The following is a 26,835-nucleotide window of genomic DNA, read 5'->3' as shown; positions in this document are numbered from 1 at the left end:
TATATACGGTAGTATTCTCGTTTGCCCGCGTTGCTGCGTCCTAGACGCATCATTATTGCTGGGGACACATAGTTTCAAATCAACATGCATCCCCGGGACGCAACTTTTTTGACACAAAATTGTCATTATTAACCGATAACTAAGATTTACCGCACTCCAAAGTTTTTGTCAGGCAGATCCGCCATTGTGGTTTTGGTCTCGTTGCTTCGAGATTACGTCATTGTTGTGGTGGTTGTCGTCGAGTGAAGGTGAAGGTTAAATATGCCTCCGAAAAAACAGTTAGTAATAGGTGAAAATCAACACAAAATTGTCCATTTCTTCAGTGTCAGTAATAAGTCGAAACATAATTCAGAAAGTGATAACAACGGCAATAATTCCGGCACGAAGAAACGGCGGAGAAATTCTTCGGAAGATCGTGGAGGCAAGGAAAACACGTGTGTTGAAACGAACGATTCGACGAAAGAAAATAAACAAAAAAATATTCCCAGCAAGAAAACATAGATTAATATTTTAGCAATATTATTTTGTACAATGTACAATATTGTTGTGAACTAAAAAATCTTAAAGAGATAGCTGATTTGTATTACCAATAAACTGTGATGAATAAAACTGAATGAATATATAGATTTATATATTTGCCGCCGATTTACAATTTCAACCGCGATAACACTAAATTTTGGGGACCCATAGATCTCTGTTGGGACCCATAGATTTTTGACCATGCGAGTCCCCGGGACTCATCACTTTTCAGAGGTAAAATGAACACTGATACAGTTGTGCAATAAAATGGAAAGAGTAGTATTAAATCTATACTTTTACAGTACAGGAATTATTAGTAAAGAAAAAAAGAAAATTTATTAAGTAAAGTACTTTTATTTGTTGAACACATACTTGAGCCTGTAAATTGGGTTTATTCTTTAGTTTCAAAGTATAACAGGAAAATAGAGTATCTGAAAAAAAATAAATGAATAAAGGTTTCTACTTTGCAGGTTTTGAATATGGGGTGAACGCATATCTTGTGAAAAACGAGGGAATACTGTATTAACAGGTTCTGACAAATCTTTAGATGACATCATCACACAGAGGTAATTAATAAAAAATGATCACCGCAAGATTGTCTCAGCATGTGAGATCGCGTGCATGAATTATTTCTTTGCACTGTGTGAACGTTTTTGGGCGAGTGCCCCATGACTTATGAAATGATTGACAGAAGGCAGAAAACAAGGCAACCGGAAATAAAGAGGGAATGAGAACGGCCAAGAGTGACGGCTCAGAGGAGACATACAGAAAGTGGCGAGAAGAGATAACACAGGGTGGAGAAGGCGAAAGCTTTACAGAAAAGAGTTAGAGAGATGTGTACACAGAAGGGAATCAGAGGGGTTCTCTAATTGTAGCCTGCAGGCATGTCAGGCAGACATACTATTTATTACTCTTACAGCAGGTAATGTCACACTCGCAGCTAAGAATATACTTTGATTATAGGTTGAAACCTGCTGCCAATTTTTACATTATTGTATATTATACATTCCAGAATAAGGATTGAATATAGAGAAATATTTATGGGACATTGTGTATTATTCAGTGTCTCTTAGTGATATAAAAATACATCGTTACAAAATAATTACTTGAATAAAAAGCAAAAAATAATAAAAGAATAAAGAAAACATATAGAGAGCAATGTTCCCTCTAATTTTCCACGGGTCTGAGCGTTCACACAAAGTCAGTGATCAACGCTTGAAACAACAGTGAGCAACACTAATCCCGAGTGTGGCAACTAAATCATTATCAAACATGTCCAAAACTTGACATCACGTTACATTTTGCAGAGTTTCCGGCAATGCAAAAACATTTTTCACTTTTAAATGAATTGACTACAAACGTCATTTGTTTTTACAACAATTCTTTCACAAGATTTCAATTTCTTTTTTTTCCTGGTATCTTTTGTCGCATAATACTAACATTTTTGGGGGCTTATTTAGTCGGTTGCGCAATACAGAACTGTATATAATTACATTTTTTTTGTGGAAGTACAATGTTGGCAACAAGATTGACTTGGCATAATTGGAAATTATTTGAATGCAACACAAACTATTTCTTTTTTTTCCCTGTTTTTTCTATTTTTTTTAATCCCTTTTAAAAAAAAAATCTCATTGTGTTTATTTTTTCCTAGCTGTTACTTTTTTCTTTTTTTCTCTATTTATTTTCTCTCTATTTTTTTCCTTTGTTAATTTCTTTTATTTTTTTCTGGCTTTTTCAATCTTTTTCTTATCTTCCTTTTGTTTCTTTTTTTCTCAGCTTTTCACTACTTTTTCATTTTGGAATTTTTTTCTTTTTTGTTCTATTCCCCCTTTCTTTAAGTCATTTTGTGCATAATTGTACATAATATTTGGTCATATAGGGATGAAAGAAGCAAAAACAACCTGAAGAGCCGTTTAAAACCCGAAAGAGACGGTTTCTTTTAGTGAGCCGAGCTGAAGAAGCCGGTTCTCGAAAAAATCTAAAAACTCACACACGCAGCTTAAAGGTAACATTGCGCTGGATAGATGTTCTTGTGCGCTGAGAATGTGCAGGCAGTGCGCGATTGTGCAGGCAGTGCGCGATTGTGCAGGCAGTGCGCGATTGTGCAGGCAGTGCGCGATTGTGCAGGCAGTGCGCGATTGCGCGATTGCGCACGCGCGCAGCTTAGAGGGAACTCTGACAGAGAGTCATCAATACAGTCCATAAGATCATTGGCTTCTCTCTGCCTAGTCTAGAGGACATTGTTGGCTTGCGATACTGTAGCAGAGCCATCAATATTATAAGACACTACCCACCCCGGTCCCCACCTCTTTGACCTGATGCCCCCTGGTAGGCACTACAAGTCCCTCAAAACAAGGAAAAACAGGCTCAGAGACAGCTTCTTCCCCAGGGCCATCACCACCCTAAACGAGCATACAAACTGTGAAAAAATATTTTGCGATTTATTTAGATTTATTTAAGTTATCATACTTCTTTCCATTCGATAATTGACGCGTTTGTTACCTCCAGTCTCGATTACTGTAATGCACTACTCTCCGGTCTCCCGAAGTCCAAAATCAAGAGTCTTCAGCTGGTACAAAATGCTGCAGCAAGGCTTTTAACTAAGACAAAAAAGTTTGATCACATTACACATTACGATTTTAGCTAACCTGCATTGGCTCCCTGTTAGCTTAAGATGTGATTTCAAGGCTCTGTTGGTAGTATACGAAATCATGCAAGGACTTGTTCCCTCATATCTTTCAGATTTAATTTCCTCCTATGTTCCGGTCTGGAGCCTTTGCTCTGAAAATGCTGGTCTACGAGTGATCCCAAGAGCCAAGAAGAGTTCCGCATGTTCGAGAGCATTCTCCATTCGGGCCCCGTTGCTGTGGAATGCTCTTTCCCCTGAGATTCAATCTGCAACCTCAGTGGAAATGTTTAAATCTAAGCCTAAAATACACTTCTATTCTATAGCATATGAATCACCATATTTTATGTTGACAATATCTGCATATTATTTGCCCTCATGTAGATTTTAGAACAGGGGATGGTGTCATAATAGTCTGTAGTTTGCAATAGTCTTTTATCTGTCCCCTGCCCACAACCCGATTTCAGCTGGACTCAGTTGGCCCAGAGAACAGCTCTCTAGCGCCATCCAAAGATCGGCCCCCGTTTGTATACACAGGAGCAAGTTCCTTTGGCAACATGACATAGCTTCCAAAGGGGGAAGCAACTCGTGGGAACTGGCTTAAGCATGGCGGCACACTTTGCTAAATCATCAAGATACAACTGATAGGCCTCAGCTCCAGCAGAACACTCGAATCTTGCTAAGTCCTTTAGTGACAGTAGCACCAATCAGAAGGGATTGTGCCAGTGCTAAAACCATGGCAACCACTATAGCAAGGTTTTGCAGATGTTAGGAAAGAAGAGAGAAAAGAAAGCATAAATCTCATATTCTCAGGGTACTTAACGGAAGAAAAGCAAGCAGAAGGCTCGGACTGTGTGGTACTGGAATGTATTTTAAGTATTACACATTACAGTTCCTCACTGAATGACTTTTGTTCACCTGAATAGACTCTGCACAGAAGCTCATGTCCTATTTTTACTTAAATCCTGGTATGGATTTTAACTTCTGGCTTCATTATCGGATGTACCTTCTGGATGAGTTAATTCAGCATACTCTAATGTAAAATATTTCATCACAATACTATAGCAGTAGACAGAACCGATTTACATCGAAAGAGTTTAAATGAGAGTCATTTGTAAAACGTTTTTCAGACGTAAGAGATTGTTCTAAAATGGGGGTGTTTTGTGATAATTTAGCCCTGAAAAAGTGGAAGATGTCCCATTCGGGTCCAAGAATAGCAGAACCCGTATTCTGGAAAAGAGACACTGGTTTTCTCCCAGTAGCCAAAATCTGATATGATTTCAGTTAAAATAAATAATAATCAATAATAAAGTTTGGATGACACTTGCATGTACTCAACAGTGACTAATAGGTGTAAGTGACAGCCTATCATTCACGCAACGTCAGTTACGTCCTTAACACGGTGATGAATATTGAAATTAATGAGCTGAATTATCCTGGCAAATACGCAATAAAATATGATACAAGTCATGCTGCTTTTCCCATGAATACCTGAGAATGTCACTCCACTTTGAAGTGTGATTTCCAGAGTGCATTGTAATAAGCTTTTTAGGGAAACTTGTTATATCATTCAGGTAAATAGAAATTGGTTCCTTGAAAATGCTTGAACCCCAAGATAAACTACCTTGCTTACGCATGTTACGGTCGACTTCCTTTCAATAAACCCTTTATGCCTTCGCTGGCGAATACCAGAAGTACGTTAAAAGTAATGTAATATTAATACACCGTTTTTTGAAAGGGTCGGCATTAGATTCAACGTGCTCAGCAAAGCTGGGAAAGTTCAGGTCAACAGAAAGTGCTTTCCTGGCAAGTCAAAGGCCATTTGTTTCAGGTTGAGGCACCACTTTTCAAGACAACAATGTATGGAATAGAGTGCACGGTGTGTGGGCAGCATTAATGGAAATAGCTTTTTGCTATGATTCGATTATCATAAAAATCTCGTAACAATGCTATCTATGTGTAGGAATTTAACGTTGCCATCACGTGAAAGAAACCTTGTCTCTGAAATTTGTCTTTGTTATCTAAAGCAGGGATGTCAAACTCATTTTAACTCGGGGGCCACACGATAGAACAAATATTCTGTTGGGGGCCGGACTAGTAGATTAAAGAGAAAGAAAAAGAGAAATAAGGGAATAAGAGAAAGAGGGAGGGAAAAGGAGAGAGGGCGGGACAAAGAAAAAGAGAGAGGGAGAGAGCGTGAGAAACAAAAGAGATAAAAAGAGAAGTCGTGAGAGAGGGGGAAAGAAAGGGAGTGGAAGAAAGAAATCCAAAGAGAAAAGAAAGACAGAAGGAGAGAAAAGAAAGCGCGAAGGGTAGGAAGAGAGAAAGAGAAAAGGAAAAAAGGAATTTAGAGCAAAGTAAGTTAAAAAGACACAGAGAGTGAAAGAGACAGAGACAGAGAGTGGGAGAAAAGGGGTGGAAGAGAGAGAGAGAGAGAGAGAGAGAGAGAGAAAGAGAGAGAGAGAAAGAGAGAAAGAGAGAGAAAGAGAGAAAGAGAGAGAGAAAGAGAGAGAGAAAGAGAGAAAGAGAGAAAGAGAAAGAGAGGGAGAGAGAAATACAAGTACAGTGTCTTTGTTCGAGGCACCTTTCTTTGGCAACATCAAGTTGACATATTTCAACCTGCAGCTTGTTTTTCTCTTGCGCTTCTCTGAGTATTGTCTTTTTTTACTGATCCAGCCCACCTGAGAACATAAAGTCTGGATCCGAGCCAAAGTAAGTTTGATAAGTCTGACCTAAAGTGTCCCTATGTGGATTATTTAAGAGTTATTTAAAGAATAATAACTTCCAAAAATAACTTCCTAAATCTCATCCTTCCCCAGAAAAAAAGGAGTTTAGGAGATAAACTGCTTTTCAACCAAAGGGTTGCCCCAGGATTTTTCCATTCGAATTTAAGACTTTTTGAGACCTTTTCAAGACCACATCCGATAAAATCGGAGAACAATCTCGCACCTATTCTGGCATACAGATGCGGAAGTTGGGACGGACCCGGTTGCCCATCGCCACCCGGTTGTGACGGCGGGGACTTCAAAGCCCCGCGCTGAAGGAAGGTATTGCGTACCATGCGGCTCAAGTTTGGTTTGGTTTGCAAGGGTGGCTGGACCACGCTGGTACTGAGGAGGGACTGGCCCCTGGCCTGGCCGCAGCCAGGCCTGGACTATGGGAGGGACTGAGGCGGCCATAAGCAAGACGACGCGCAGGTCAGGGACGGACCGAACCAGGTGCCGAGGCGACTCGCAAGCCGCTGCTGTCGACGGAACGGGACCGAGTACGGGTCCCTGGCCTTTTCCGAGGGAACGCCAGAGAAGACAATGTACCTGGGAGGGGGGGAAACGATGGAATCGAAGCCTGCTGGCATCGACCCGGCCGCACCAGTGCGTCGGGGCGACTGCTTAGCCCGACTCCTAAAGCACGCGAGTGCTACCGGTCCTCTTAGGCCAGTCATGATCAGAGTCAGGTCTGGGAGCCAGTTATGGCCCGTAGTTTTTACTGGCCCGCGGCCTCTGACATGAAATTTATATTAAGTGGCCTGCAAGTAATGTTGACCGCAGTATAAAATAAATTTGTACCAAAAAACAACAAACCAAAAAAAAAATCAAGAAAACACAATTTCACCAGATGATGCCAGTAGCTCTTCAGCCACTTTTAGCATGGCTTTCTGTATGAATTTTAGCCCATCCCATTTCTGACATGGGTACTGGCTAAACTACGCAGCTTGGAGTTAATTGGGTAAAAGTCCCTCAAATCAAGTACGCGCTGCTAGTGAAGCGCCTAAATGAACGGTTTGGCGCCGAAGTGCGCATTTCGGCGACGTGCAGCGAACGAAAGTGAAAATGAACAAAATGGCACCGAAAAGAAAGTCAAATTCTGCGGATTACAGGCTACAAATAGTGAAAGATTTGGACAAAAAGCAGAAATAAAGTTTGTAAAGCTTGTGAGCTTTTGGCAAGAAGCAGAAATGACATCTGACGCGAGGCATCTGGAAGGAAGAAGCCGTGGGTTTTTACCCCCAACACGGAGGGGGGGAAATTATAATAATTCTATCTATCTACCCTGGTCATATCCCTCGAGAGGGGTGACCGGCAGCAAGTTAAACACATACAAAAACAAAGAAAATAAAAAGGGAAAAAGTAGCAAAAAAAACCCACAAAGAAATTGGACCATGGCCAACCCAAATGCCCAAACAAGTTAAGCACCGCGCACCCAAGTTAGACATGCTTTTGTCCCCCCAGATAAAACCGGACATAAAAAAGCGGCCATGCCACTAGGGTCAGGGTGACACGACATACTCTTCTGTTCAACAGCAGGGCCCAACAGCTTTCACTGGTTTACCCCTGCCGCATCATATGGGTGCCCTGCCAATCCCTTAGAACGTGTCTAATCATCCCACTATTCTTTTACAACACCTCTCCCCTCATTCCTATCACCAACAAAATATCATTTTAGTCATCATCCTTCCGATCTCCTCTTTCTTCCACTCAGCTGCTTCCACATCCTCTCACATTAAGTGACCCTATAACTAGGGTTTGCGAGACCGTTCAGTCTCCCGCCCCCCTTTCTTTGCCTTGCTGTCTCTTAGGGAGTAGAGATAGAGAGGATCATCTAAATAATTACTTGGGTAAAAGTAAGTGCATGATGTGTAGATCCTCTACGAAGGGAAAACAATTTTAAAAAACAACGGCAAGGGAGAAGCCCGACCTGCCAGACTTAATGATTGACATTTTAAGCCCGAACCCGGCCCGAAATCCTGGTAGGGTCGGGCCCAAGATCATACCTCTACTTTCGACACTACCCCAGATTGGATCACATGCAAATGTAAAAAACAAAACAAACAATTCCATTTCAATATGTTTCAAAACTGTGTTTCTATTTCCAGTTTAATTTCGGGAAACTTACGTTTTGTGCAATAGGGTAATGATAACACTTCAAAGTGGGTAAACACACCCCTGTTCAAATGCCAAATTTGGTTCAAAAGGATTTACCTTAATCTTATTTTTCATGTCACCAACACTTGGCATATGAATTTGAGGTGCGCAAGTGTTTTTATAATCCACTGTACATGGCAGCAAATATCCATGCAAATCCCTTCTGACACACCTGCCTGTCTCACCTCATGTCTTTTGACTTCAGGGGACTTTGTGATGAAATTTATTGGTACGATATTCAAAAGGACAGCAGCGCAGTAATTAAAAAACAGCACTCCAGAGACCTTTATCCTCGGTTGCTGGCAAAAAACTTTCTCCCGGCTCCCCCGGAGGCGTGAGGGCGGGTGGCAACATCTGGCCGACTGAGCAGATTGCTAATTCATCAGCCTTTGTAACTATGCCATGGCATTTTAATGGTCAGGATGGTTCTACATTTCATTAAGCCGCGTTGGGATGATGTGAATTAAAAGGATAGTTGGGATTTTGCTTGCTGTTAATAGGAAACAACGGAAGCATTATTCAGGGTTCGCACACCTTTTTCATGGCCAAATTTAAGCATCTTTCAATGTCTTTCAAAGGCAATTTTCCAATTTTTCGGGTATCATTAAAGGAAAAAATCAGTTGTGTGTCATGTATTTCGCAGAGCCACAAATATATTTGTGATTTACATATGCCATTTGTAATCTGGGATATGCTTTTTAGATCTTGAGTATATCGCAACTATATTTGTTTGGAGACAAATCTCTCGCCATATAGGTGCTGGGTAAAAGTGTAATACACTGGAGGTCAAAATCTCACTGTCTATACCATGTCACGAGAACACTTTTTCACAAAATGGATAAGGCATTTCAATCCAATAAACGATAGTTTGCCAGAAATGCACGGGTCAAAATTAGAAAACACTTTCAGGTGCTTCCCTCTTAATGGTAATTAATTAATCTGCAAATGTTACCAATTCTCTTAATTATCTGTCAACTCCAATTAACTGGCATTGTAACTGCCAGTTTAACTGACTTTGTAAAATTGTAAGTTGTTCTAAAGTGACTGAAAGCTTCCGGCAGCAGGTTGTCCAGATGAAAACAAAAGGAATAACCCTATCAACCATAGAAGGCCGGTTGTCCAAGGAGGACAAATGCAAGAGAGGACAGGTGACTGTGGAGGATGTCAATGGGTAATCGTTTCCACACTGCAGCTGGAAATGCTAGCCAGTTTAGTGCTGAACATGGTAAGGATTTGTCTTGCCATACAGTGCCTCACTATTTTAGAGCATTTAGACTAAGGCTCAAACCGACCCCTCCAAAAAAATAAAAAAAATCAGAAAGGTAGACTGAGCTTTGCTGAGGAGCATGTTGTGTGGACAGAGTACAACCGGTCCAGAGTTCCCTTCAGTGATGAAAGCAAATTGAATTTTTGGGGGTCTGATGGGAAGAATTATGGTCGGCGACATGTTGGAAAAAGACTAAAACCCAGAGAGTCAAAAAAGTCAGTAAAGGGTGGAGGCCTAGTGCTATGGTTTTGGGCACGTTTTCTGCAGCAAGAGTTAGGCGTCTTATACAGCTACATGGCCGAATGAATGCAAATGTGTACCAGAACCTTCTTCAATAGCACATGGTTCCTTACTTGAGTTCATCACCCAATCAGCCTGCAGTCTTCATGCAGGACAATGTTCCATGTCACACAGCAAAACAAGTAAAGAATTTCCTCGAATGATAAAACATTTGGATTAATGGCATGGCCTGTCCAGAGTCCTGATTTCAACTTAATAGAGAACCTCAGGGAAATTCTCAGTGACAATGTTATGTTCAAGAAACCCACCACAATCACAGAACTGTGGAGGAGGCTGGAAGAAGAATAGACCAAAATCACAAAACACTATGTCCCAGAAAATGAATTTTGGAGTTTGTTTTTTAAGTATTGGCAGTGTGAAGGACTAGTGCTATTCTGTGGCCGCAGATGTGCTGAAGTCATTCACATCAAAGGCCTGTACACGTCTTAGTAATTGCTGACTGTTGTAACCTTCAGAATATTTTTCCTTTGCCAAAGTCATTGTTGTTCTCTAATTTTGATCAGTGTGTTCTCTGATTTTTTTTCCTTAAAAAAATAGAATTTTTTTTGTGAAATGCATTTAGTTGGTTTGTGAAAAGTGTTTCGTTACCATGATATAGACGCAACAATGTGTCATTTAAATGTCAGACAGTGAAGATGGTATTATTTCAAAATTATTTCATTACCTATTAGTTGTTCTCCAAGTGTATTCTCTAGTGTATGTAGCTTATATTTCCCATCACAATTTATCACTGGAAAACGGCGACCTTAATTGTTTTGCATGGCCCATAACAAATGTCCATAATTGATGCGTAATCCTTGCACTAATAAACATCGTATGATTTCGTGGGGCCCTGTTTAGGTGTAGCATATAGCAAAGAAAATCATAGGTGATTTAGTCGTTAGTCGTGAATTACTTTTCAAGTGAATGTGAAGAGCTGACTCTCCCATTGTGAAGAGTTGGGTCTCTGTTTTCTGCATGCTTTCCAGGATGCTGTGCATGGATTTTTCCCATATTTTAGCCATTTCTGTTTTCAAGCCATCGTTCATTAAAACGGCAGCCTCCCGGCATCTTGCACCTCTTAGGCGCAACAAGTGACGCTTCACATGACAACGCCAAACGCACACTAATGCCAGCTTCTGTTAATCACAAGGGAAGACGATATTCATTGGCAAAGTCAAACCACCAGAACAGGCATGTTGGCGAAATTTTAAGCAGACTTATGTTTTTATATTTGCCGTGTGGTCAGTCTGCCGAGAAACATGGCGATGATTCCAAGCATTTACAAGCACTTCACCCATAATTAAACTTTTCAAACCATGAAAATTCAATATGAAATTTTAAGTATTTTGAAGGATTTCAAGCACCCTGATCATTATATATTCATTATTTTATTCCTCAAGTTGTGTTATGAAAATTTATACTGTGCAAGGCTCAGGTGGCCAATACAGAGTGTCTTTGGGAGCAATATTATCTCTATAAATCTTTGCCAACTTAACATATTTCAAACATTTAAGTGATCACCTACATAACTAGTTTAGGAAATCATATTATTGATGCACTAATTTTAGAATAGGTCCACGGGTTAATCATGTGGCTTTTGCGAATGACAACAGCTAAAAATCCATTTACAGCAAAAAAAAAAAAAACAGTAGTGCATAACAGCTGCCTTCATTTTCAGTCAGCCTCAGGCATGTCTCCATGCAGCACTGTGAATATATCGCAAGCTGTATATTATAATGGGAAAATAAATTGGCAAATTCTTCGACAACGCGAAAATGTGTTGAAGCTTGAAATATTGCTAATGAGAAGCATGGATGGGATCACGAGTTTCCATCTTATAGAAAACAAATGGTACATGGAGACAACACTAATATAAGCAATATAGAAATAAACAGACCAATAAATGAGTTTTGCAAAATATTCGCTCCACCGAAGAGACATCAGTTCTGGGAGGAACAATTTAGCATTTTGCACCTGCTCCTGTCTGCATTATCAGCACTGCGGTATCGTGTGTTGTAAAATGGAGCTATGCACACTGTTCAACTGACGCACTGGAAATACAATACATCAAATATTTCATCTGTTCGGGCCTTTAATAAGGGTCACGACTTGTTTAGCAAGGGTTTCATATTCGCCAACTGGATCGTGAGAAAAAACTGAAAAAATATTCTTTTCCCTCGCCATTATTTTTAAGCAAACATTGAAGCAAATGGTTGTAGATGAATAATAAAGCGGGACAGTAGAAAGAAAATGTCATTGTGTGCCAAGCCCTGTTGTAAAAGTGCTCAACACACAACATTCGGACCAGAACTGGCCGAAAGGGAGAAAGAATGTTTCTTTAAAAAGACAGTGTGTCATTATTTGACCACTTGATGTTGCTGCATGGTGTAGTGCAGGAGTCTCCAACGTGGTGACCTGTTCTGAAAATAGCTCACCAGTGCTGGGTCATTGTGTTTTTTTAAAAAATTGTTTTCCCAAGTCTAATTCACCCAAATTCCCCTAATTAACCTGCTAGTGAAATAGTAACAACATAGTAATAAATTGATACATTCTTATTTTAGAAATTTAGATATATCAATTCCAAGTCATGGAATTCATGGACAAAAAAAACCCCACTATCTTTAAGCAAAAAATTAAAAGAGCAGACTGAGAATCTATTTGTGTTTTAAACAAATTTATTTATTCATCTTTTAATTGATTTATTTTGCAGGAAATACAACAAACTAAATCCCAATTCATGGGTTTTATAAAGCGAATGGGCAAATAATGAGCAGTTGTTTTTAGCTAGTTATCTGGCTACCTTTTTAGATAGCTGTCTTCCTACCTTTTTAGTTATCTAGCAAGCTATTTAGCTAGCTTGTTAGATTTTATTTCATGCTATGTATCTAATATTTTAACTTTTTTTCCTAATTATCAAACTAAATTTGGCCTCATTTCTTGCTAGCTAAGTAGCTTTGTTTTTAGCTTTCTGTCTGGCTATCTAGATGGCTCTTTACTCTCTTAGCTAGCTATCTAGCTCCCTTTTAGTTTTTTACCCGATTACCTTTCTAGCTATCTATCAAGCTATCCGTTCCGCTACAGCAAGTCGTATAGCTAAGTTTCTATTTTAGAAATTCATATCAAACTGTCTGCCCTTTGCACTAATTAGTAACAAAAAGTAGCTTGACGCTTGAAAAAGGTTAGAGACCCCCTGGTGTAGTGCAACCAAAAACAAGTGCTAAAAGACCAAAACACACCGTTTTAATTCTTATTTATTTTCCAGCAAGCTGACAGATAATTATGTCAGCTTCCTTTAGGGGAGGCTCATGTTATGTAAAAGAAATACCAATTTCTTGACTACGAGTATTTAAAAAAAATACATGTTTACATGATACTTCATGCATTTTTGCGTATTATTTAAATCAACATTGCTTTTTAGGTGAATTCAGTTGTTTTACTACTAGGAGGTGCTAAATACACACTGTCCCTTTAAAAATTATGTATTTAATGGCTTGTGGCATCATCATCATGTAATTTGGCTCGGTCAGCTTGTTCATGATGTACACGCGAGTACGTGCATTTCTCAAAGGACTCAAATAAACTCTTCTTTTGAATGATAAAAAAAATGAGGAGTTTATCATCCTTCTTTAGGTTTGGTTTGGCTTTTGGACTGTACTTTAAGGCCTCTTCTTTCTTCACAACTTTTTTGTCTATACTAAAAAACAGAAACAAAAAAAAGCATGTCGTCACTCTAAAGCTGTCCAAATCCTTACTCCTCCTACTTTATTTGTTGCGTCCTGAACAGCTTTGCTAAAAGTAAGATAAAAGCAGAAAGGAGGGGTGGAAAATAAAGCTTAAAAGTTCTTTTAACTTTCTCCTTTAGAAAAAAAAAAAAAAATCAAAAACAATCTGGTTTCTGCTATTTGAAAGTCCATAAGATTAAATGTTGCTGTAACTCAGGATTCAATGCAAATTGCACTTCTTTTTTTTCAATGAATGATGACTTATTTCAAAGTGAACCGATTTTATTGACCATAATTAATGGAATAATAATGAGATAGCTTGAAGTGAGAACATTTGGAATGCAGTGTTTGTCATTTCACCCCCAAAAAAAAATAATAGTGGGGTGGGGATAGCTTGGCGGATTCCAGGCCTATAAAGCACCGGGGAAAACCCCCTCTACAGGTCTTAAATATAAAAAAAAGCTTTGAATTGATTATTATCAGGGGTGTTTCAGAGATCAGGAATGCATGAACTCAAACACTATTTTCCCTTTCTTGTTTTGGTGAACTCAATTACAAATTATTCCTTTACTTAATATTGCCTAGTTGACTGCACAACAGGAGCAACATTAAGGAAAGAAGCAAGCAGTAGGAGGGTTGAAGGAAAGTACAGTATGAGGGATTGCATAAGATTGGTAACCATGGGACTCATTTGCCTTTTTTGCTTATTTAATACAACTAAGATGGCCCGAGAGAGCAAAAGAGAAGCTGGCAACGTGTATATTATTGATTAGTGTGTGTAAAAGTACAAAATAAACTCCACTGCTTCCTGGAATCCTTAACCATGCAAAAAGTGCAGTTCTTTGTGGCAAACCCATCGAAACGCTGCAACGTACACACAGAGTGCCAAGCACAGGCAGGAAAGAAGCGGCGTTCCCTCAAATTATGATTCCCCCACCTCAAAGAATGTCAGGTGGTCTGGCTCAATCAAAAACGGAATGAGGAGGAAAAGCGGCGAGAGGTAGCATAACTGGCAATTGCCAACGAAAGGGAATTCCTTTGAATCCTTTCATAGTAGTGAATACTCGGGGCGCTTGGAAGCGGCTGTTGGTTTGGCTGATGAGGAAGAGCAAGGAAATGTTTTCTGGAAGGAGCAGATTATGCCATCTTTCAAAGATGAGAGAGAATAAGTAGTTCACTTAAAAAAAATGTGGTGTCTATAGTTGAATACTTCGCAAGACAGCCTGAATTCCTTCTTACTTAACTCTTCCATGTGCTACAGCACTGATCAAAACCGGAACATTGTTAAAATCAATCCATCAATGGATCAGAAGTATTTTTAATGTCCATTCAAAATGCACACAAGGTAGAAATGACACCAAACTTAATGACACATCTTGACATGGACAAGATTTGAGCAAGCCAAAACTACGGCTCTGCTAATGTTTGGGTTTTCACTATGGTCTCATAGTGAGTAATAGGACATGATTTACCGTATTTTACGGACAATAAGCCACACCCAAAAACCCCAAATTGGCCAGAAATCCCAACGTGCGCCTTATAATCCAGTACGCCTTATATGCGGACAAAATTGTAAATGTGCGTTCATTGATCAGTCGATAATTCTTTATCGGGGACCCCTAGTTCTATATTAATAAAAGCAACAGTGCTAGAACTGGATAGCAAAGGTAGGAGCACCGAATTCTGACCAACAGGCTGTTAGGGATATGGATAGTTGTTTACAATTGCATAACATTGAATGTAATGGTAATCAAAACTGAATTGTGGCGGGGGAGCGTCAAATTCTAAGGCAGGGGTCAACCTCCGGCTTGCAAGCCATATATGATTTTTTTCACGAGCACATATGGTTCCAAGTTAACATTTTACCATAACACATTTCGGTGGCTTTCCTAAGTCGAGGGGTGGAATCCCATTATTGGTAGATGTGAAACCAAAATAACACTAATAAGAAATTTCGTTCAGTCCAATATATATAGAACACTTTCTCAACTATGGTTTACAGTCAGGTTGTCACACCAACGTACCGCATTTTGGCAGTAAGTCACCAGGAAATCCTTTAAATGAAAGATTACTATCATGTTCATTGTTAAAATATTTTATGATGAAAACCCACAGAACAAACTGTCAACAGGTGAAAACCCTAGTAAACCATATAGAGCAATTTGATTGGGTGAGCGGTAGAAGTTGGCAGATCTCTGAACACAGTGCAAAGCATTCCCTTCATTGTGGCTTGGGTGTTCTGTTGAATTTTGTTTTACAATATATGGTTTGGCTCCTTCAATTTTCCTTTTTTTAAAATATCTTTGCTTTTATGGCTCTTTGGGTCAAAAGGGTGCCCTACCCCTGTGCTAAAGATACAAATGTCACATGTAAAGGTATTAGCATTAATACACTATTTTTAGTCACGGTAGCCTTGGTTCGAGACCGGGTGGAACCATTTATTGCCCTGTAAGGCATGGGCGTCACCAGGCAGTACTTGCCCAAGACACACCACAGTAGTTAAGAGATCCACCCAACCACCATCATAGAGAGTAGAAAGAATGTGGTTTCACTGTTCCTCAGATCAAACTAAGCATTTAAAGTTTGTAATAATCTGTGGTCTGTGCAGCCGTGTGAAACTCTTTGTGATTAGGGTGTCACAAATAAACATGACTTGACAATATATATTCTAAAATAAGACAAACAGTACATAAAACTATATGTCAACTGGACATTTTTTCAGCGCACAATTTCAAATATGATTCGAATTGTGTTCTTTCTGCTCCTTCTTTTTTATTTTACCGAGCGGCTGAAATAAACCATGCGAATGTAATTAAATAATCGTCAGTTGAGTACAGCAATGAAAAAAGTTAAAGAAAAAAAATGTCTTGGCCTGTAAATGAATCGAAATATAGACGTGGGCGCATTTATGACTAACTCCGATTTGTGGGAGTTGTGAAAAAAAAATGATTGGTGTGATGGACGACCAGCTTGAATGCGTTTAACAAGTGGCAGCAGTTGAAAGTGATGTATTGTTAAGCTGTGTTTATAGAAAATGAAGATTTATGACATTGACACATTTTAAAAATGGAGGACAAATAATGACTATTTCATTTCTTACATTTTTTACAAAGACAATCTCATTCTAGTGATGAAGGTAAATAAACCAGCATGGTACACAGTTGCAGTATTAGGTCACATTGTTTGTTATATTGAGCCAACTAAAAATAAGATTTTGAATATTACTTTATTAATTATGACTGTCAAAGGGGCAGTAAATTGCTTCACCGCACAGGTCCCTAAAAGGCCTGGTCATGGTGAAAAATAGTTGACAATATATGGACAATTGAGAGAGCAATACTCCAAAACGTCTTTGTATACACAGTGGTACCCCGGTCTTCAACCTCCTCAATGCTCAACCAAAATCGCAAAAAATGTTTCGATGCTAGACACGGAATTCGGTCCCCAACCGAAAATAGCTGAGTCAAAGTAGCCGAAAATAGTCAAATCGAATGAGATCTGGCGCGTAACGAGTGGAGCCGAGATGCACTCGGTGGCGCGAGTTAGCCTAGCTTTAGCGCTACTTCTATCCGGACCGTCAGTGAAGGGGTACGTCATTTTCAAAGGTATTTCTTTCCTGGTTTGTGTTTTTGGGTTGCTTTTGAACATGTGTCCCAAGAACAGCGATAAAGGGAAGGATAAGAGGAAAACAGTGAGGCAAACTGTTAGACTGAAAAAGGAAATATTTATGAAAATGCAGTTACCTTCCCACAACCATTCCTGTATGCCATCACACCACTGTTCAAAGGTATGTAACCAAAACAAAATAGTTTATATTTCTTCTTTTTCATGTTTATTATATATTATGTACACATGTATGGTCTTTAATGTTGTTTAGATATACGTTTTCTTTATATTTTGGGTATTTTTCTTATGGGTGGAACGGTTTAAAATACTTACCATTGTTTCCTATGGGAAACATTTTTCGGTACTCAACCAACAACCAGGAACCAATTATGGTTGAGGACCCAGGTACCACTGTATTTATAACAGTTCATATTTCCAATTTATGTTGTCCTAGAATGTGTTCATTTTCAGTTCCAGACTCTATGTTTTATTTTAAGTGTTATTACATTGTTATTACATTGTCTTAACACATTATTGCTAGATACAGATATTGAAAGTCGGTAGTTCTGGGAAAAAAGGGGCCAAAAGTAATCACTCATAATATGATTCCTGACGCTTTCATGGCAAAAACAAAAAATCCCAAACCACCTGTATGATACTTGGTCAATTAAGGATTTGTGGAGAAAAAATGTTAACCTTAAATTTGGAGACGAAACCAAAACCTAAAAAATGTGAAGCTCTTGCCTGAAAGACTTAAACAGCAACAACACAGAAAATAAAAATATTTTTGCACTGAGTTGCATAACAGAGATCATATAAAATGATATTTAACCGACTTTTATATTACAAGCTGCTGATTTGAAATAATTTGATCAAATTCTTATGAAACAAAGTAAGGCATTTAAGTCCTATGTACATTTAGCACCTCCAAGAGGTAAAAAGAATTAAAAAAAAAATACCAATTTTAATAATATGCTAAAATACGAGACCTAACATATATGTGTATTTTTTAAATACTTGTACGTCAAGAAATTTCAATTGTATTGCATTTGTACAGTTCCTAGAGAAAGTATTTCCCTCCCAAGACTATTTTGTCATATTGCCACATTTCAGGCTTCAAACTTAAAGCTAAAATCCTAAAAACATTTTCCAAGAATCAATAACATGTGATACACATTCGTGAAATGGAACCAAATTATTTCAATATTTTATATTATATTTACGAACTGAAGTTTTGCAAAAACACTGGTCTCCTGTCCTCTCAGCTCAGCCAACTGACTCCAGAAGTTGCCTGATAAATTCTGAATGATCTGATGTCGACCTAAATGACTATCTCAGTTTAAATGCACCTGCTCTGTGATGGGCTCTGAGGAAAGGAGACACTGGAGAACAGACAGCATTATGAAGCCCGAAGAACACACCAGGTAGGTCCGGGATAAAGTCGTGGAAAAGTTTGAAGCAACAATGGAATACAAGAAAACAAGATTTACACATCTCACGAAGCACTGTGTGAGCAATAATATAAGAATGGGAAGAGCATATAACCACTGCAAATTTTACCAAAACCTGACCATCCCTCTATGTTTTTAGGCAAAACAAGGAGAAAACTAATCAGAGAGGCAACAAAGAGGTTATGATCACATCGGATGACCTGCGGGCATACACCGCTGAGCGGGAACAATCTGTGTATATGAGAGGCATTATGAATAAATCTGCCCTTTATGGAAGAGTACGGAAAAGCAAGATATACAAAATATTAACTCTGCAAGGGTCAATATTTTTGCAACAGGTACTTTTTTTTGTTAGCACAATATAAAATGAATAAATTTGGTGTCTTTTCACGATTGTGTCTTACACTTTGTTGATTCGTATAAAACATTTTGAATGTTTTTTCATCTATAAATTTAAAGCCTGATGTATGGCAATATTTTTTCAAAAAGTTCTTGGCCAAAAGCCTGAAACGGCATAAAGAAAGGTGAAGAAAAATAACGCGGTTTGGTCAATTTCAGTCTCTGTAGTTTTTATTCTTCCCGCTTTGATAGCAATCGTTTTCAGTTGCATTATACAATATATACAGACTGATGGTCCAAAACACAAATTAAAACGATAGCTGTCGCTGTCTCATAATGCAAGTTTAAAGTATCTGGCCTGTGGGCCGAATCAGGCCCGGCAAGGGTTTTGTTCTGGCCGGTGAGAAAAGCGCAAGACAAAAACAAGCTGCAGTTTTAAATATATCCACTTGATATCGCCAAAGGCAGGTGCCACTCGGAAAGCAAATGGAACTGTATTTCTTCCACTCCCTCTCTCTCAAATTATTTCTCATTTTTCCTTTCTCGTTTTTCACTCCCTTTCTTTCTTTCTCACTTTCTCTCCTTTTTTACCCTCTCTTTATCCCTCTTCTTTTTTCTCCCTTTCTTTCTCACCCTCTGTCTTTTTTCCTACCTCACTCCTTTTTCTCTTTCTCTATTTTGTCTTCTTTTTGGTGACTCCCTATTTTTTAAGCTCATACTTTTCCTCCTTTTCTTATTCTTTCTCTTTTTTTCTCTCCATTTTAATTTCTTTATCTCTTTACTTTTCTCTATTTTGTCTCTTTTCTCTATCTTCCTCCCTTCTTTTCCCTCCTATCTCTGTCATGTGCTCTATTTTTCCTGTCTCCGTTTTCTCTCTTTTCTCTATCACTCTCACTTACTCTGTCTCCCTCTCTCTCCTTGCATCTCTCCCTCTTTCCTTCTCACTCTTTAATTCCTCTCTTTTTCTTGTCCATTTTATTTTCCTTTCTCTTTCTCTTAAATCTATTTCTCTTGCCCCCTGTTTTAGTTTCCAGCATGTGGTCCCGAGCTAAAATGAGTTGGTCACCCCTGTTCAATTGCAACAAACAAATAACAATTGCATATTCTCTGAAGTAAAAATGATAATAGTAAATTAAACTTTCACCGCACATAGCACCAGCCAATCAACTTCAGGGACGAACGAATTGAATGTCACACACAAAGTATGCGTTAAGGAATTAATACTTCAGATAGTTTGCTTTGTAGAGAAGGACACACAAACTTTTCAGAAAATGTTGGTAAAGCCTTGGTAAATCTCCTTTTTTAATCTCCGTCTCTTTCCTTCTAGTGAGCAACATGAAAAATAATCAGCAGCGACGCGCACACAGAATAAATAATGCAATATTTACTGTTATTGTCACCTTTATTTGGTTGGCGCTAACAGCAAAACCAAGGCCTTTGGCAAAAAATTTCAAAATAAAAAAATATTTACTGTGCTAAAACCACACTGCTTCCTATAGTCAAAACATTAGAAGTCTATTCATTTGACACAATAGGTTTTGTTTTGCTCTACGACAACTTTTAAACACACACTTGACAATATAGTAATTTACAAATTGTGTAAAGGTTTACACATAAGCCAACAATATATTCATGAAATATTTAACATCATGACATCCCCCCAAACTGTATTTGTTTTGATTTCCAGTAAGTCTTGTTTTTTTCCTTATAAATACGAGCATTCATTTAATTTTATACTAAAATGACTACCGAGGACATCTGAAACTGAGAGCCCAACACAAATTCACAGAACCCATGAATCCACTCAAATAATCTGCAGAGCATATTTGCCAACATCTAAGCAATAATGGTGAGCACTATTGTTGCTGACCCGTGAACAAAAATTCAGTTCCAATAATAGTACTTTTTTTCCAAGATCCCTAACACTTTGTCAGAACAAGTTTCATCAAAATGAAAAGTGCATTTTACACGACTACTTTGCGTTAACCAACTCCCGTCCACAAAAATCTAGACAAAGTTTTATCATTTCAAAGTTACAATGCTGACATCAGCAACATTGAGCAAGGCAGAAGACAAAGTGATAAAAAAAACAACAGTATTTGACAGTCAGGGTTTAAAATACTTGTCACAATTCCTTGGCTCTTAAATGACCGGCGAATTAAAAGTCTGGCACAAACATGCCCCTTATCTAGCATTACTTTTACAACTATGCTATTAATAGCCTACTAATCAGTTAAAAAAACCTTTTTTTCCATGTATAAATCGATCATTATGAAGTTAACAGTTTCGTCATGGCTTTCTACGAAGAGTGGCGAGTTAAGCAGAGTAGAACTGAAATATCACATTGGCAAAAGGGCCGAATAGGAAAATTAAGTTTGGGGGAAGGTACTAGACCCCAAAAATTACGATGACTATAGGCTAGGTTCACGCTGCAGGTAAATGAGATTTACCTGTATCTGATCTGATCTGTTAAAGTCTATCCAAACGGCAAAAATCCGCGTTTTTCACAACACATCCCGGCCACTTTCATATGTGGTTTTAAATCCGTTACATATCTGATTTTTGTCATGCGACTTCAGTGTAAAAGGTCAAGGTGTATTTATTCAACTGCACGTCGTAAGAGGCGGAAGGGTAGATATCGACAACCACGGCGGGAGAAAAAAAAAAAAACACAGAAAGAATTCAATATAGGGAAAGTGAAGTTTTGGATTTAATCAATATTCGGGGGTGGGGCAACTCTGTTCAGCGACCAGGAGCACAATACCTTTCAAATTGCTAGCTCAGCTAAGCTGTTAGCATCCATGAGTACTTCCCCAAACAGTTAGCGCATTGAGTGCGACGTCATAGAAATCACAGGAGATCGCATACAAGTCACATTTAGTCGGAACGATCTCACAAAAAATCGGATTCTAACCAAAAGGCATTAAGGTCTGCAGTGTGAACCTACCCTCAGACATTAAACAAGAACAAGAGTTCTGCCATTAGGTAAAAATCACAAGACATGGAAAACCCATGTACACAATAAAACTTGTCAAAAATAGAAATCTATGAGCATAAATGAAGAGCGCTTTGAGCAGCAAAATATAGTGACGTTCTGAAATATTGTTATGATGATTTTGAGGTATAATTTCCATCCTTGGCATGCAATTGTGCATGAATTATTTATTCGCAGTTTGCTTTAGTTTACACTTTTTTCCACTTTTTAAGTGATTAAGGTTTCGCTGCAACTGTGCCATTGGCAACCATGATGAAGTGTGACCTGCTTTTCACCTAAGAAAGGGTGTCAAAGTCACTTTTAAAACAGTCTGTGTCAGAATTAGCTTTCCCCTAAAATGCTCATTTTACACAACGGATAACAAGTAATGAAAGCAGTTAGCAGAATTAAATTCATGTTTGGGAAATCACTTGTAAATATTAGATTCATGTTTTCATTTGATTAATAACCGCAACAGTTTTATTGACATCAAGTGAGGACGGTTTGTAATTTGTTTAGCATTTAGCAAGAAAGTTCAAGTCAATGCACATGATTTACTTTAGCAAGACGACATACAATGAAATTACAGCTTGAATTTGGACCCCCGTGTCCAGAACGAAACCTAAGAGAACAAATGATCGATTATTAAAAATATGTCTTTTTCTAGGTCCACAGTAAAACAAAACAAAAAAATGTTTCTCTTTGCCCATTTTTAGAAAATGTCTGACATAAGTCAATAGGCGTAAATCAAACACTTTGACAGAGAATTGAACCAAGGGAATAAGAATTATTCAAAGATATGGCATATTTTATCAGACTTATTTTTACGCATTTGTTAAAAACCCAATGTGGGCTTTTTCTTAATTTACTAGAATAGCAGCCATCTCATTGCTCGCATAGTGCTGTTCATCTCAGTGTATCAATTTGCATATTCAGATGCACATGTATTTAGATTTATTACAAAACCCAGGTATATGCAAATGTAAACACTCTTAAAGTATGTTTTTTCAGCTTTCAATATCAATAATATTGGAACAGTTTAAGGAATGCTCATGTTCTAAAACCCACAGCTCAGTTATGGCTGTCAACAAAACAAGTGGCATCGTCATCAACAACAAAAACATTTTTTTTTTTTTTTCTTACCCAAACATTAACAAAAGGTAATTTTGAAGTAATTCTAAATACAGCCTAATAGTAAAAAGACTGAATGTCAAAAGTCAAAGTTTATGGCACGAAGTGAAAAAGCTAAACCATTGCCAATGGATGTGCTGGATGTTTGAATAATAATAATAAATACAATTTTCTTCCACTTTTGTCATTTCTATTTAAAGTAAATCAAAAAACATAAAGTGTTCTTTATATTCAAAAGTCACACTAGATGGAGCAGGAGTTTGCTCTTTTTCGGGGTTTCGGCTTCGCAAAGTCTCGGTCGTCAGCAGCGCAGTGACTGAAGGAGCAAATGGTCTGCGAGAGCCTCCGCATGCCCAATCGGAAGACACTATTGGACAGGCTGTAGATGACACAGTTGCAAAAACTATTGCTAATAGCTAGCCAAGTAGTGATGAAGGAAAAGGCTGGACTGTCCAGGACATGGTAGCTTTCCAACACAAAGTAAATGATGTAAGGGAGCCAGAGCATGTAGAAAACACTTGTGATGCGGAAGAGCACCATCGCGTAACGGCGATCTGGTCCGTGTCCTCCCTGATGTCCGTCCCTTTCGCCATCTACGGTTTCCATCTCCTGGCTTGGGAAACGCGCCCGTCGTTCACTGATCTCCCTGTTGTGCTGCTGGCAAATGCGAAATATGTGGTAGTAAGTAAAACACACCACGAGCGCAGCCGGCGCGTACAGCAAGCAAACCACAAAGCCTGTGAAGATGGCCGAGGTCGGCCAGGACTGCGCGCACCACTCAAAAATGTCTCCGTGATAGCCTGGCTTGCCCCATCCGAAGAAAGAAGGCAAGAAGACCAGACTTGAGTAAACCCATATGAGTGTGATGCAGCCTCGTAGCCGGCACGGTGTCACTAGTTGGTTATAAGACAGTGGTTTTGTTATAGCCAGGTAGCGATCCACGCTAATACACGCCAAACACGCCATTGAGACACTTTTGAGAACGGAGATGACGTAGCTGAAGACCTGGCATGTGATGGGCTCCTGGACGCTTGCAGGGTAGTGGAGTAGAGACAGGGTGGGCACTAGACAGCTGAGTCCCACGAGGAGGTCGGCGTAGGCCATAGTCTGGATAAAGTAGCTGGTGTTGTAGTGATGCAGAAGCGGGGCGCAGTGGAACACAAAAATTACGGTTAAGTTGCCGACGATAATGAGTACCGTCAGTAGGACCACCACGGATGTCTCCAGGATGCACCCCTCTAAACCTTCCTTGAAGCCCCAGCCTAAGGGGCACGAGTGGTTCCAAGCACCACCGAAAAAAATGCCCGCGCGGCTGCTGTTAACTACAAGCATTGGGGTTGGGTCAGCAGTCAAGCCAGAGAGATTCATTGTTCTAGGAGCAAGTTTTACGGTGTTCCACTAGGCGACTGCGTCAAACCGTAAACTGCCTCCTATACGTCCCTGCAGCCACCTTTCACTTAATGGAGCTTAACTTGTTACCCTTGCTGTCTTTGATGAGTCTGAATCAAGGGAAGGCTGGCGGGGGAAAAATCGTTAGGGCTTCCGGGGAGAGAGGACAAGGCCCTTGTTTTCCACAGGCACGGCATGGTTTAGGAAAGATGTTTTTGAGAAGGGCGAGGAAGGAAAAAACACCGCCGAATTATAGCTGAAGTGAGCATCTGTCGTAAAGGTGAGGATCCTGCTGTTTTGCTTGCCAGCATGTGGCTTTTATCGCCCAGTTTTAAAAGGGCAAACACCAGGGCACAAGCTATTTTCACAAAGACGCAGATGAAAGAGGTTGTCACAGTAGAAATCTTATGAAGAGCTTAACACATTAAAGGACATTTTTGCTCCCACTTCCTTGCTGACATATTCTTCAATGAGGAAATTCTCTCTTTAAAGTCTTTTATGTGTCAATCATGACTTCAACCAGCTCATTTTACTGTGATGGGGTTGCTGCAACTGTAATAGAACAGTAAGCGTCCTTTATTTTGGTGGTCCTCTTTTCAGTGTCTGCCGCTCATGTCTGCCCATCCATTGTGCAAGTCAAAACACAGACATGGGCAAAAAAAACATGGGCTTCTCCACAGGAGATAATGTCACAATTCTCTCAGACCACATTTACTGCTGCGGAGGGAGATCAAGGCATCCATGTGCAGAAAGAAACAAAGGAGCACATCAAAGTATCGTACAATGTCTTGACACACACATACACACATAAGTGCATGCAAGAATTTTATGCAAGTATAAAAATGTCCCTGCAAAATTCCGGAGAATGAGTAAAGTAAGTGCATAAAACAGTCTTAGGTGAACATGTGAAATGTCCGACTTCTATGCAGGCAGGTGAAAAGACCCCAAGAGCTCTGAGAGGCCGGTTGATGAATTCAGTGCTCCACTCACTTCGGCTCCTCTGAAATCTGACAGTACACCCAGAGAGGATGGAAAAACGAGCTTCCAACTTCTTTATTCATCTCAAAACTCTTGACTTGCATTCTTGTGATGGTCTCCGGGAGGATGTCTAATAAGGGACTCAGTCTATTTTCTTAATTCCAGCAAGGATTTCCTTCAACTTGTCTTTGCCTCTTCAAGCTTGCATTCTTTTAAGTGCAGTAGTACAGAGGTTTTGTACCGCACCTGCTATTCAACATAAGGGAAGTCCACTCGAGAAGAGTAAAGAAAAACAGTCCCAGTCACAGATGTATGCACTATCCCATGCTTTATGCTCACCGTAATTCCAAAACTGTTTTCTTAGTCTGTAAATCCAGAAAAAGCTGGTCCAAAATACAGTGAGTGCCCAAAAATAATTTAAAAAAACGATGACCGTGGAAATGGAACTATGATAATTCCGCAGCGAGCGAAACAATGACACATAGAGTCTTTCAGTCCTGGTGCAGTAAGAAGGAGATATGCTGTGACTGGCTCACACTTGCTTCCCTCCCTTCCTCGCTCGCTCTCTCGCTCTCCATAGAATCGTTTGAGCTTGCTCACTCAGTCTCTCTCTTTACATGCACGCACACCCACCTTCTTCCTTGCTCTCAGCCTGCTAGCCGTTCGATGACTCCACTCCCTGCTTCACCTGAGGCTCAGAGACATTACTCTGTCACAATAGCTCTTCCCAGTGCCAAAGCCACATACGGTTATTACAAATACAAACGATAGCTCACATATTGATCGCTAACCAGTAACCTTGGGCATTTCCTACTTAAATTAACTTCATTGTCCTTTCCAACCCACATTATACAGTGGTACCTCGTTATATGAGCACTACTGAACGCGCAAATTTCAGTTATACGGTCTTATTTTTTTCAATATTTTTTAACACCCCTGGCCCAGGGGTCAGGGTCCTATGGCCTGTGAGCTCTTTTCATGAGAACATAGGACTCGATAAAAATGCTTCTTAAACTAATTACTCCGTAGCATTCCAATTCTGTTGAACACTGTTAAATTGAGTGCATGCATAGCCACAGTAACTGTAATCATGCATGATGTTCGGTTTTGTAAGGCACAGTTTTACCTACAGTTTACAGCCCAGGTGTCACACAAATATACCTCATTTTGGATGTACCTAACTAAAAATCCTTTATATAGAACCTCAATTAAATAATGTATGTTCACTGTTGAGATTTTATGATTAAAAAAAAACACAAAACAAACTGTAATTACCCATAAATGCAAGCCAAGCACACGAAACAATTTGATCGGGTGAGTGGTCAAGGTGGGCGGAGCTACGCAACACCACACGCTTCCCTCTTTCACACACGCATCCACTGCACTGAAGGGAAATATATCCATAAACGTTCCGTTTGCAGTTGCGGTTTTGCTGAACCTTGTCTTAAAACATATGGTATGTCTCTCTCTCTCTGCTGTCTGCCACCATTAGTGACAGAGGTAATCCGGAATAGAGCTGAAATGGGCAAGACGAGATTGGACTTGAAAAAAAAAAAAAAAGAAATCTGTATATTCATGTGTGTATATACACTTGTGTGTACTATATATTCACACACACGTGTGTGTAAA

At 39.3% G+C, this 26,835-nt stretch overlaps 2 protein-coding genes across 2 annotated transcripts in view; both read right to left on the bottom strand.

The window, feature by feature from the left end:
* The window catches only part of rabgap1l (RAB GTPase activating protein 1-like), a 146,802-nt gene that overhangs the window by 68,811 nt on the left and 51,156 nt on the right, over positions 1 to 26,835 (bottom strand). The gene's annotated exons all lie outside the window — the stretch shown is intronic.
* On the bottom strand, positions 21,066 to 25,713 carry LOC148355341 (G protein-coupled receptor 52-like). The gene has a single exon (XM_088350190.1). The coding sequence runs from the start codon at positions 24,205 to 24,207 to the stop codon at positions 23,083 to 23,085; it is 1,125 nt and encodes a 374-aa protein (XP_088206316.1). The 5' UTR covers positions 24,208 to 25,713; the 3' UTR covers positions 21,066 to 23,082.

The sequence above is a fragment of the Urocampus carinirostris genome, chromosome 12 (assembly GCF_059441175.1).
Source record: "Urocampus carinirostris isolate Australia breed hairy pipefish chromosome 12, RoL_Ucar_1.0, whole genome shotgun sequence".
Classification (NCBI taxonomy): domain Eukaryota; kingdom Metazoa; phylum Chordata; class Actinopteri; order Syngnathiformes; family Syngnathidae; genus Urocampus; species Urocampus carinirostris.
This window is presented reverse-complemented; position numbering and strand designations above follow the sequence as displayed.